Source organism: Galeopterus variegatus, unplaced genomic scaffold (genome assembly GCF_000696425.1).
Source record: "Galeopterus variegatus unplaced genomic scaffold, G_variegatus-3.0.2 Scaffold8161, whole genome shotgun sequence".
Classification (NCBI taxonomy): domain Eukaryota; kingdom Metazoa; phylum Chordata; class Mammalia; order Dermoptera; family Cynocephalidae; genus Galeopterus; species Galeopterus variegatus.
Genome location: NW_007734272.1, coordinates 32,953 through 46,644, shown reverse-complemented (window position 1 = coordinate 46,644; position 13,692 = coordinate 32,953). Strand labels below are relative to the sequence as shown.

Sequence of the window (13,692 nt, the reverse complement as noted above, 5' to 3'; positions counted from 1 at the left end):
ATGTTTTATTTGTATTGTAATATTACTTATATATTGAAACACTGCCTAACAAAAAGCAAGTTTCTATTGGAAAGAAGATCAAGTATGTTCATAAAATAGAAAAATGACTGGAGTGAGAATCCAAAGTTTTAGTTTACTAGTCCATAATTTGGGCAAGTCAAGACTCAAAGACATGCTGTCTTTAACTGTAAGGCTGTCCTAGTAATCTGTGACCCACCTACAGGCCAAACTATATTGTATGTAAGAAAGTACCCTGTCAATTGGGAAGGTACTTGTTAACAGAAAATACTCTCATAATCATTATTTACATAATTTAAAAATTCAGCAATTTTGGTAATTGTCCCTAAAACATATTCTGGATAATTAATGTGTCAAAGGCAAATTCCCTTATATTAAAAGCCTTATGTGTACTGCAGTTGTTATCACAGTGCAATGGATTTATCAGTTACCTTTTTCCTTCTTAGGACATTCCTTTCTTCAGTCAGTGAACATGGATGTAATTATAGACACCTCTATATTTTTGGGAAAATTCCTATATTACCTTTTGGAATCTTTAGCTTACAAAATAATTCCCAGAAGGAGAAAGGATGTCGCTGGAGAGATTGTACTAATAACAGGTGCTGGAAGTGGACTTGGGAGGCTATTGTCTATACATTTTGCCAGCTATGGTGCCATTTTAGTTCTGTGGGACATTAATCAAGAAGGAAACATGGAAACACGTAGACTGGCCCAAGAAAAGGGTGCTGTGAAAGTATTTGCCTATCAGTGTGACTGTAGCAATAGGCAAGAGGTCTACAGAGTTGCTGCTCAGGTAAGCAATTGCTCTCATTTCTATGCCAAGAAAAACATTGCATAGAGTATGCACTTTGTATTACAAAGAGGAGGAGAGAATTTTGTCACCAACTTCTTGCAAGATCCCTATGTGTCTACTGCTTGATTCTGCATGTCAGAAGTCTGATGTTGTAACCTCCAAAAAGGAGCACAACATAAAACAATGCACAGGCGAATCTGGTAAGTCTCCTGAACCCATTATTTCCCAACTGTTTTTCTTGGTGACTCATTTACCATCAGGAGTCGGTAGAAACTGGGAGTAGTCCTGGCTCTGCTGCTTGTTGGTTGTGCAATTTTTAACAAGTTACTTGCCTTCTCTAGGTTCCTGCTTCTTCATCTGTAACATGAAAGGATTGAACTGGATGGTCTTCAAGATTATATCCATCTTTAACTTAACCTTCTATGTTTTATGATTCTAATGCATATCCATTATCTTGATGTACTGAGGATATAAAGAGTATGGAATATAGGGTAGAAGCATTTGGAATATTTTTACACCAAATTTCTTCTTTGACATAGCCTGTTGATATTTGTTCTAACATCACACTAAATATTGATAAATGCTCTAATATTACTAGCTAACATTTATTGTGTAGTTATCATGTGCTCTAACAACAACGGGTAACCTTTTGAGGAGTGTTTTAACCATATTACCGTGGGTGAGGTGTGGTAAGACCAGACGCAGATCAAGTGAGAGAAACAGGATGGACTTGTATCCCTGAGTGGCCCTGTGTGCTGTACTGTGTTCTCCCAGGTTTGTGATACTCACAGTCCCCCGGGGAGGACACAGCACAGCACACAGAGCCACTCGGGGAAGAACCAGGGTCAATAATGAAGCAGAGGGAGAGAGCAAACAGTGGCCCAGCATCTTTTTGGTGGTCTCCACAGGAAGAAATCAGCAAGGTAGGGTAAGCAGGCTTAGGACTGGCTAACGTGAATAACTTTCAGAGTGTTTGGGGCATAGAGGCTGTCCCTGGTTGTCTGGTACCTGGCCCTGGGGTGACTGGGGTGGGTGTATAGTATCCCAGAGTGTTAGAACCCAATAATGGAGGTGATTGGGGGGTGTGGACTTAATTGACTGCCCAGGAAGGGGAACTAGCCACAAGGATCCTCTAGCCCGGACCTCAAAACTAGTTCAAGACAGCACCAAGAAAACACACAAAAACAACAACAAAAACAACTATATTACAAATAGTTACTCTTCTAAGCATTTTATACACATGACAATTATTCAACACAACACAACCCTGTTGGATGTATGTCATTATTAACATGCCCATTTACAAATGAGGACACTGAGCAGAGAGAATCTGCAGCTTGTTCAAGATCGTGCAATTAGTGATTGGCAGAGCTAAGATCCCAACCCAGGCAGGTTGGAGCCAAAGTCTGCTCTCTTATCCACTATGCTATGATCCAAAGAGATGTGTACAGTTTGATAACAGAATCTCCAAATAGATTGTGCTTCCCTTTGGCAGTCTAAGCTCCATATATGGAATTCACTTATTGATTCATCCAAAAATATTTGTTGAATCACAACTCTGTGACATCTATCTTCTGAACCACACTCTTCACTCTTCTCCTTAATCTTCCACTGCCTCCTTCTTTGTTCTGGGGCCCCATCAGGTTTGTTCTTTATAGTTCACTGTCAGCTAATGAGAATATGTGCATTATAGACCCCTAGGTGTATTTTATTTGTTGAATCACAACTCTGTGACATCTATCTTCTGAACCACACTCTTCACTCTTCTCCTTCATCTTCCACTGCCTCCTTCTTTGTTCTGGGGCCCCATCGGGTTTGTTCTTTATAGTTCACTGTCAGCTAATGAGAATATGTGCATTATAGACCCCTAGGTGTATTTAATTTAGTACAGAGCATGTGGAATCAAAGTTAGTCCTCATTTCGCAAAAGGGAGAGACATGTGGCAAGAAAAGTTCATAAATTAATGTCTGGGATGAGCTCTTGGAAGCAGCCTGTCTAGCACGGGCTTCAGTCCCAGTACCACTAACTAGCCAGGTCAGCCCCCCTGGGGATGTCTGTTCTGTTGATGCTTTATCATATCTTCATAATGAAGGAGGTATTATCACTTTCTCCATTTTACTAACAATGAAACAGAGGCAGAGAGAGTTTAAGGAACTTATCCAAGCCACAGAGCACATACGTGATAGAGATGACAGAGGACCCAATCCTCCTGGCATCAAAGCCCATGTTGTATCCCCAAAGGGNATAGAGATGACAGAGGACCCAATCCTCCTGGCATCAAAGCCCATGTTGTATCCCCAAAGGGTCCTGAAATGGTTTCCCCTGTGTATTAGTCCATTTTGTGTTTCTATAACAGAATACTTGAAACAGGGTGATTTATAATGAAAATGAAATTTACTGCTTACAGTTTCTCAGGCTCAGAAGTCCAAATTCCATCTGGTGGTGGCAACAGTGACCCAGGAGTCTTACGTTGCAAGACGGTGGAAGCAGAGAGAGCAGAGAGAGAAAGACAGACTCTCCTCCTCTTTTAAAGCCCTCAGAACCACGCTCCTGACCAGCATGTTTAATCCATTCACTACTGCATGGTCCTACAATCCAATCACCTCTTCAAGGCTTCACCTTTCAGTGACCGTAATAGGATCTCCCATGCTCTTAACAGTCACAGTGGGGGCCAAGTTTCTAATACATAAAACTTGGGGGACACAATTCAAGCTTCAGGGAGTTTGGGGGGGACATTATTCAATCCACTACACCCTGATGCTAGCTTGAGCCAGGCTGGCAGGGCTGAAGGCACACCTGCCTGGGGCTCTCCCTCCCATCCTCATATTCGGAAGCATCTGGGGTCTCCATCCCGAATCTTTTCGTGTGGATCCTGGGGGATGGGGGCGGGAACCACTGATGGTCTTGACAAACCACAGGGCACCTGCCAGGCTGTGCCTTCGTGGGTCCTCTGTCTGCCCTCCTGTTGTCACTGCACACAGCCAACCACACCTTTTCTACACATGGATATCCAGTCTTTTGTTGTTACATGTGAATGTTAGGATTATTTTTCCTATTTCTGTGAGGAATGTCATTGGTTTTTTGAAAGGGATTGCATTGAATCTGTAGATGGCTTTGAGTAGTATGGTCATTTTGACAATATTAATTCTTCCAGTCCATGAACATGGAATGTCTGTTCATTTATTGGTATCCTCTTTAATTTCCTTCATCAGTGTTTTGTAGTTTTCATTGCAGAGATCTTTACTTCCTACATTAAATTTATTTCCAGATAATTAATTTTTTGAAAGCTATTGTAAATGAGCTTGCTTTCTTCACTGAATGAATTATTCAGTTCCAAGATATATTCTTGGTTCTTTTTTATGGTATCTATCTCTCTGTACACACCCAAAAGAAAGGAAATCAACAAGTCAAAGGGACACCTGCACTCCAATGTTTATCATGTCTCTATTCACAATAGCCGAGGTTTGAAAACAACCTAAATGTCCATCAACAGATGATTGGGTAAAGAAAATGTGGTATATATACACAATGGAATACTACTCAGCCTTAAAAAAGAAATGAAATTTTGCCACTCACAGCAGCTCGGATGAGCTTGGAGAAAATTACGTTCAGCGTAATAAGGCAGGCACAGAAAGAGAAATACTGCCTGTTCTCACTCACACATTGAAGCTAAAATAAATAAATAAATAAACTGAACTTTTGGAAGTAGAGATTAGAACTGTGGTTACTAGAGATAGAGATGGGAAAGNTAAACTGAACTTTTGGAAGTAGAGATTAGAACTGTGGTTACTAGAGATAGAGATGGGAAAGAGCAGGGGAAAGGGAGGATAGCAAGAGGTTGGTTAATGGACACAGAATTACAGCTAGATAGGAAAAAATAAGTTCTACTGGTATACGGTAGTGCTAGCCATCTATAATTAACAATTTATCGCATGCTATCAAGTGGCTACAAGAGAGGGGCTTAAATGTGCTCATCAAAAGAAGCAATAAATTTTCACAGTGATGAATTTGCTAACTACTCTAATTTGATCAGTACACATATTATACATGTACTGAAATATAACTCTGTACCCCATAAATATGTACAATCGATACGATTAGATTAAAAAAATTTTTTTAAAGTTAGCCTCTCCTCTATTCTGCCTCTCTCCAAAGTAGGAGTCTAATACCTCAGCCTAACACTAGCGATATTAAGTCTTCCTTTCATAGCAGATAAAAATAAAATATGCAATACTAAAGAAACTACCTGAATAAAATGAGGGAAAAAATAGTGACTTGGGAAAATAAGTATCAACATGTAAACCTCAATTGAATGAATGTTTGCCTCACTTCTGACCAGGTTAGGAAAGAAGTCGGCGATGTGACCATCCTCATTAACAACGCTGGCATTGTAACAGGCAAGCTCTTCCTCGACATTCCAGATCACATGGTGGAAAAAACATTTCTTGTAAATGCCTTCTCTCATTTCTGGGTAAGTATTCTTTCTTTTCCATTTTCTTTTATTGGTGAGTGCAAAAATTCCATGTATTTCCATGAAGTGTTCATCCACTTGTCGGTAAGCACACCACTTGGGAGTCTTCCATTGATACACGGCGAGGGTTTCCTCCTCACCAGGATTCATCCTGCCACACCCTGCTTGGCTTTTCCTGATCCTGCCCTGTTCCAGATTTGCAGGGAAAGTCCCTTGCCTCTACCCTCTCCAATCTGGTCCCAAGACTTATTAGGCTGTTCAGATATCTTCCTACCAAAACACAACCTGCGGATGTGACAGCAATTAACACAAGAGAGATTTCATTTGTTCATGACTGGAAGAGGAGCTTGTGCAGGGTGAGGGGCTGTGTTTAAAGTAATGGTTTATGTGCATACACAACTGGCCATCATAAGGAGGAAACAGACAGAAGGAACAACTACAGCCAACAATGACTGAGCGCTGACTATACTGGCATACTGGGCACTGTCCTAAGTGCTTTAACTGCACACGCAGCCATGGTATGATTTTCATTCTCACTTTACAAATAAGGAAACTGAGGCCCCAAAAGTTTTAAGTGAATTCCCCAAGGACATGCAACTGGTACGTGGTGATCCAAGCTCACAGAGTAAGTGAGGGAAGGAAGACAGACTCTTCACACAAGGAGAATTAGTGAATTGTAACCCGGGAGTGTCTCCCCTGAGCCTGGAGTTGCTAGACGGCACTGTCCTTGACGATGGAATGCTCCTCACCTGTGCTTCCCAATAAGGTAGCCGCAAGTCGCCTGTGGCTATGAGCACTGGAAATGTGGTTAATGGGACTGAGGGACTAAACTTTCAGCTTTACGTCATTTAATTCATTTAAATGTACATTTAAATAGCCACATATGGCTAGAGGCTACTGCCTTGGACAGTGCAACTCTAGAAAGTGGGTATTCTTACTTGAACCCTGAATTAACAGAGCCCTTTCTGCTGGGAGGGCTCATCCGTGATGCTGTAATGAAATGAACAGGTATTAGCAGTGGATTAGGGCACACGGGAGGCACAGGTGACTGAAACCAGGGCCTTAGGAGACATGGGGAAGAGGGACAGAGGCAGGGCCTTAGTCCTCTTTGTCTCTGAAGATAGCACCTTCAAATGGGTTTGCTTTAGGTGTCCCCTGACTTCTCCCTCTTTCCACTCAACACTTTTATATCACTCTCTGTGGTCCTCAGAACTACTTCCTTGGTCTTCTTTCTTCCCACCAGAAAGCCAGTGGGAACCCCTACTGGAGCCAAACAAACCTGTTTTAACCAATACTTACTGAGCACCTAACATGGTGCTTGACATATAATAGATATTCCAAAAATATTTGTGAAAACCATTGATTGCTTTGCCCGTACCACCCCATACCAAAACTTTTCCTTCTGGAAAGAAGAAATGCCATCTTGGTGAATGGAGCTAGAGTATACCCATTCCTAATCACGTCATAAGTCTAGAAATCGTCCTTGCTTCTTCCCTTTTCCTTAACGCCAATATCCTTGGCTGTCCCTTCAAAACATGCTCAGGTGTACTTCTCGCCATCCCCCTGCCAGCCCCTGGTTCAACCATCCTCCTCTCGCCAACAGCTCCTCATGGAGTGGAAGAAGAGCTTATGCAAGGGGAGAGGCTATTTTTTATTCCATCTTCAATACTGGCACCTTCTAACCCATCTCCATATGGATGCAAGTTGATCTATTCAGCATACTAATCAAATCATCTCACCCCCCTGCTCAAAAATATTCAGAGGCTTCCAAACACATGCAGAATAACATACAGTTACCTGTCGTGGCCTGTAAGCCTTGGCATGGCAGGGCAATATCCTTCCTTACTTGTCTCCCGTCTCTCATTTTCTCTACTTTCTGCTCACTCTTCATACCCCAACGATCCTGATTAAACCCCAGAGCTAATGAACCTCTTTCTCCTCAGAGGGTCTTTGCATGAGCTTTTCTCCCTCTGACAAAAACATTCTTTCTCCTGACTCACACAGTAGCTCTTTCTCATTTTTCATTCCTCATGTGGTCTCTGAACTTGGAGATTTATATTGTAAGAGTGTTCTATTGTCTACCTTGAATCATTCACATAGTTAACAGTAAAAGGAATGAATAAACACACCTAAGCCTTCTTGTTGTATGTCAGCAAATCTAGAGACAGATGATTCAGAGCCATTAAAACCAGGGAATTAACTTTAATCTGAAGATTATGGAAGGAATCTTCATTTATCTCTAGAATTCAAGAGTTTTTTGGTTTTGTTTTTTGGTGTTTTTTACTACTCTTCTAACCACCTATTCCAATGCTAGGAAACCAAACCCANTTCTCTCATTTCTGGGTAAGTATTCTTTCTTTTCCATTTTCTTTTATTGGTGAGTGCAAAAGTTCCATGTATTTCCATAAAGTGTTCATCCACTTGTCAGTAAGTACACCACTTGGGAGTCTTCCATTGATACACGGCGAGGGTTTCCTCCTCACCAGGATTCATCCTGCCACACCCTGCTTGGCTTTTCCTGATCCTGCCCTGTTCCAGATTTGCAGGGAAAGTCCCTTGCCTCTACCCTCTCCAATCTGGTCCCAAGACTTATTAGGCTGTTCAGATATCTTCCTACCAAAACACAACCTGCGGATGTGACAGCAATTACACAAGAGAGATTTCATTTGTTCATGACTGGAAGAGGAGCTTGTGCAGGGTGAGGGGCTGTGTTTAAAGTAGTGGTTTATGTGCATACACGACTGGCCATCATAAGGAGGAAACAGACAGAAGGAACAACTACAGCCAACACTGACTGAGCGCTGACTATACTGGCATACTGGGCACTGTCCTAAGTGCTTTAACTGCACACGCAGCCATGGTATGATTTTCATTCTCACTTTACAAATAAGGAAACTGAGGCCCCAAAAGTTTTAAGTGAATTCCCCAAGGACATGCAACTGGTAAGTGGTGATCCAAGCTCACAGAGTAAGTGAGGGAAGAAAGACAGACTCTTCACACAAGGAGAATTAGTGAATTGTAACCCGGGAGTGTCTCCCCTGAGCCTGGAGTTGCTAGACGGCACTGTCCTTGACGATGGAATGCTCCTCACCTGTGCTTCCCAATAAGGTAGCCGCAAGTCGCCTGTGGCTATGAGCACTGGAAATGTGGTTAATGGGACTGAGGGACTAAACTTTCAGCTTTACGTCATTTAATTCATTTAAATGTACATTTAAATAGCCACATATGGCTAGAGGCTACTGCCTTGGACAGTGCAACTCTAGAAAATGGATATTCTTACTTGAACCCTGAATTACCAGAGCCCTTTCTGCTGGGAGGGCTCATCCGTGATGCTGTAATGAAATGAACAGGTATTAGCAGTGGATTAGGGCACACGGGAGGCACAGGTGACTGAAACCAGGGCCTTAGGAGACATGGGGAAGAGGGACAGAGGCAGGGCCTTAGTCCTCTTTGTCTCTGAAGATAGCACCTTCAAATGGGTTTGCTTTAGGTGTCCCCTGACTTCTCCCTCTTTCCACTCAACACTTTTATATCACTCTCTGTGGTCCTCAGAACTACTTCCTTGGTCTTCTTTCTTCCCACCAGAAAGCCAGTGGGAACCCCTACTGGAGCCAAACAAACCTGTTTTAACCAATACTTACTGAGCACCTAACATGGTGCTTGACATATAATAGATATTCCAAAAATATTTGTGAAAACCATTGATTGCTTTGCCCGTACCACCCCATACCAAAACTTTTCCTTCTGGAAAGAAGAAATGCCATCTTTGTGAATGGAGCTAGAGTATACCCATTCCTAATCACGTCATAAGTCTAGAAATCGTCCTTGCTTCTTCCCTTTTCCTTAACGCCAATATCTTTGGCTGTCCCTTCAAAACATGCTCAGGTGTACTTCTCGCCATCCCCCTGCCAGCCCCTGGTTCAAGCCGTCCTCCTCTCGCCAACAGCTCCTCATGGAGTGGAAGAAGAGCTTATGCAAGGGGAGAGGCTATTTTTTATTCCATCTTCAATACTGGCACCTTCTAACCCATCTCCATATGGATGCAAGTTGATCTTTTCAGCATACTAATCAAATCATCTCACCCCCCTGCTCAAAAATATTCAGAGGCTTCCAAACACATGCAGAATAACATACAGTTACCTGTCATGGCCTGTAAGCCTTGGCATGGCAGGGCAATATCCTCCCTTACTTGTCTCCCGTCTCTCATTTTCTCTACTTTCTGCTCACTCTTCATACCCCAACGATCCTGATTAAACCCCAGAGCTAATGAACCTCTTTCTCCTCAGAGGGTCTTTGCATGAGCTTTTCTCCCTCTGACAAAAATATTCTTTCTCCTGACTCACACAGTAGCTCTTTCTCATTTTTCATTCCTCATGTGGTCTCTGAACTTGGAGATTTATATTGTAAGAGTGTTCTGTTGTCTACCTTGAATCATTCACGTAGTTAACAGTAAAAGGAATGAATAAACACACCTAAGCCTTCTTGTTGTATGTCAGCAAATCTAGAGACAGATGATTCAGAGCCATTAAAACCAGGGAATTAACTTTAATCTGAAGATTATGGTAGGAATCTCCATTTATCTCTAGAATTCAAGAGTTTTTTGGTTTTGTTTTTTTGGTGTTTTTTACTACTCTTCTAACCACCTATTCCAATGCTAGGAAACCAAACCCAGGAAATATGAATTCACCAGGTTTTGCCTGCAATACTTCTGATGAGAGATTTCCTGGAGTACCTCTAGTGAAAGATTTCCTTATTTTCTTGAGGTCCCCTGTCTTAGTCCATTTGCTGCTGTTGTAGCAGAATACCATAGACTGCTTAATTTATTAAAAAGAAAAAAAAAACAAAGAAAGAAAGAGAGAGAGTTGGCACATGGTTCTGGAGGCTGGGAAGTCCAAGGTCGAGGGGCTGCATCTGCTGAGGGCATTTCTGTTGTGTCATAACATGGGAAAGGCATTGCATGGCAAGGGAGAGTGAAACTTGCAAGAGAGAAAAAGGGTGTGAACTCTCTTGATAACTAACCCACTCCCACGCTAAGGGCATTAATGCATTCATGAGGGTAAATCCTATTACAAGACTGTTACTGAGCTCTTCATCATTCATGGTGATGTACGTGTTTGTATATGTTCAGTAAGACAAGATCAATTAATATCTTTTATGTTATTTATAAAATAATTTGACTGTGTGGTTGTTAGAATAAGTTAAATGTCATTCCATATATTTTTCTAAGCTTAATCCATTGTGAATTCATCTGAATTCCAAGTACTAGAATTATCATCATCTTTACATTCCTTTGATGATTCACCCAGTTTATAAACTAAACTATGACTTCCCACCTTTTTCCCTGAATTCTGGGGGTCTCAATTGGATTAAGATATCATTCAAAAAGAATTCCATTCCAGCTTGCATAAGTATAGCTTTCTAAAGAGAGGATTAGAAATAGATCAAGAGGAAAGAAAAAGGGCTTCCTCATACGCCCATCACAAAATAGGACACTGACCATATTAAATTTCCCTCACTGATTCCGTGACCCTACATAACTAATTTTGTTCTGCTCAATCCTGGTCAGAGATCACTTTCACACAGCAGTCTGCTCCTGGACTAAACAGGTTCTATGAACCCGATTCAACTCCTGGCATGGCTTTACAAGAGTCTCCTCACAGTGCCAATGTCAGCTAACACTGGGAAGCCCATACTAATGAGTCAACCCCTTTGCACAATCCAAGCTGCATTTTGACTGTGAATGTGTTCTTCTGCACCTGTCTTCACATGACACAACTTCTGGCTCATAGTCCAAAAGTCTGCAGGCAAGACTAGGGGAGCCTAGAAATTTCCTATCGATGACAAAACTGAATGGCTCTTGCTCATTTATTTCGATAACCAGAAATATCAAAATAGAGAAGTAGAAACCACTGTTAGGGTGTAAGACAGAACTATTTTATTATTACAGAGAGAGCACTGACAAATCCCTAGGCCTTTCTATCCATCCTGGCAAGTATGCGATATCTGACGGAACATATTTGTATTAATAAATTTACCCCAGAAAGGGCTGTTTCTCTTTTGGATTTGACAGTTTTTCCCCACATTTCCTCAGGATGGGTCCTGAAATAGGGCTATGCTAATTAAGAAACGTGGAGCAGACCAAATGTACCTCATTGCTTGCAGCATCCTTGTTGCTGCTGATTGCCATGTCGTGAATTTCAAGCTAAGAGAACAGGCCTTGGGTGCTTTGGTCACCTAAGAAGTGCCAAAGATGACTTTGAATGCAAAAACACTTTCACGATTTTAGTTTTCTAAACAAAAACAACGAAATAGATGTAATTGACTACCTTAATAGCCAGAGTGACGATAGTTTCATTTTGTTTTTTAAATAAACCTAACAGTAGGTAACAGAAAATTATTAAGTGACTTTAGATCTGTCAGATGTGACAAATTGTGTTTATCTGATGTAACAATTTAATAGCATGACAAAACTCAAGTACTCAGAAGTATATTCTGACAAGATAAGAATCTCTGCTCCCCAGGCAGACTAGATAGAGGCAAAGAATGAGATTTCAACACCTCTGTTCACAGCAGACTGAATATTCCAAGACCAGTTTTAAACTACCAGGTCTCTCATCTTTATCATATATCAGTTTCTTTTGCTCATTAACTTTAGTATGCATTTATATATGTGTATAAGCTTAAACATACAAAATATACATACAGCTATGTAAGAATATCATTTTTAGCTTTCAACAATAACTTCATAATTAACCTTATCATCGTATTAAGGATAAGGTATATATTACATTGAACTTACCATCTCAACTGAATCTTTACAAAAAACAGGTCAAAACTGTCCTTGGTGACTCAGTACCTTTTCTCTAGGAATTTTAATTTGTTTAAAACTTTTATGGGTAATCAAAGATTTCTCATAAATTTACCCAACTTCATATTGTCCCAAAATCTTCAAGTCATTTAGATTGACACTACAAACAACACAATCACCGGTGTTATTGAAAGGTTGCCAAAGAGATAAAATAGAAAAGTTGTAAGAAACACTGCAAGTGTAACAACTAAGTCCAAACAATCTGCAACACTGTCTGAAGTTCAAAAACACCAGTCCTTTTCTTTTACAGTAAAGTCACCATTTTTTGTAATTCAGTTTAACTGAACACGTTTGCATTTTTCATAACCTGAAATGTTTTGACCCATAAACCAGTGTGAAAAAATTTAGGAAGTTCACTAATTAGGCTCTTCCATGAAAAAAAAAAGTCTTTCATAAATGCAATAAAATAAAACCAAGCTAATCTGATGCTTGTTTGCATTACATTCCACACATGATAAAAGCAGGGAAAAGATATATAATTGTTCATCAAACACGTCTGGTTTGTTCACAGATTTACTTTGATTATGAGTAATTTATAAATGTGAATCCATATGTAATTCTCCAGGAAATAAAAATAACTTACAAAATACAATTTTGACAACTAATTGCTAACTCAATACTTACTTATATTCCTTTTTCTACCCTTTAATAATAGATACCCACCTAGTGAGCACAAATAATGGATTTCTATGAATCAATTCACCTTCTAGAATGATCTAAAAAGGCCTTCCACTGATACACAGGGCTACAAATACAAACACACCCTTGTAAATACCTAGTCACTTTCCCTCTGTGAAAGAAAACTTTTCTCAATTGAAAACACAGGAAACTAGTAGCAAGTTCAGCCCCAGCTCAAAGGCAAATACACATATATTTGCCAAAACAACAAAGACAAAAAGTCTGTGGGGAAAAGCACACAAAACTGAACTCCTGAAGGTGATCAGAGAGTAGGTAACTGCTCACACTGATCATTTTTTAATTTCATCAGTGTTCAGCTATATGACAAACACCTGTAGTCACTACTTTCTCTCCCTTTCATCTGAGGAGTTTAACTGCCTCAACCTCTGGAATTCCTTATCAAAAGTAGCACTGACATACACCTTCAACTTTATTACTCAGATTCACTTTCTTGAAAGTTGCATAAACTTTCAGACACCAATGGTGATGCTGCAGCTGGGCCCCTGTACCTAGACCTCCAGTCCCTAAATCTTACTGAGTCTACTAGATTGTCACCCAGGAGACACCCTCTGGAGCTCAGGCTGGATCTTTCATACTTTTGTGCTGAAAGACAACAACCAGCTCTTGCCATTTCTAACTAGCCTGCAGCCGTGACTGATGCAACAAGATTTTTCAGTTTTTAATTTTTGAAAGACATAGATGTCATAACCACAAGACACAGATGTATAAAATTGCCACCACACTTGGACATGAAGTGTCAAAAGAGGTCAGTTGTCTGCATCTAGGTAAAAACTCACCAATTGGTTCAGCAGTTCTGGAACAAGTTTAGTGAGACACGAATGATCTTGAATGCAAAGTGCCATT

The 13,692-nt window shown here is 40.6% G+C and overlaps 1 protein-coding gene across 1 annotated transcript in view; it reads left to right on the top strand.

Moving 5' to 3' along the window:
- Window positions 1-490: 490 nt before the first annotated feature.
- Window positions 491-13,692, top strand: part of LOC103608219 (short-chain dehydrogenase/reductase family 16C member 6-like) — a 24,489-nt gene continuing 11,287 nt past the window's right edge. The window contains exons 1-2 of the mRNA XM_008592671.1: window positions 491-811; window positions 5,151-5,282. Coding sequence (XP_008590893.1) covers window positions 491-811; window positions 5,151-5,282 — 453 coding nt within the window. The remainder of the gene's footprint in view (window positions 812-5,150; window positions 5,283-13,692) is intronic.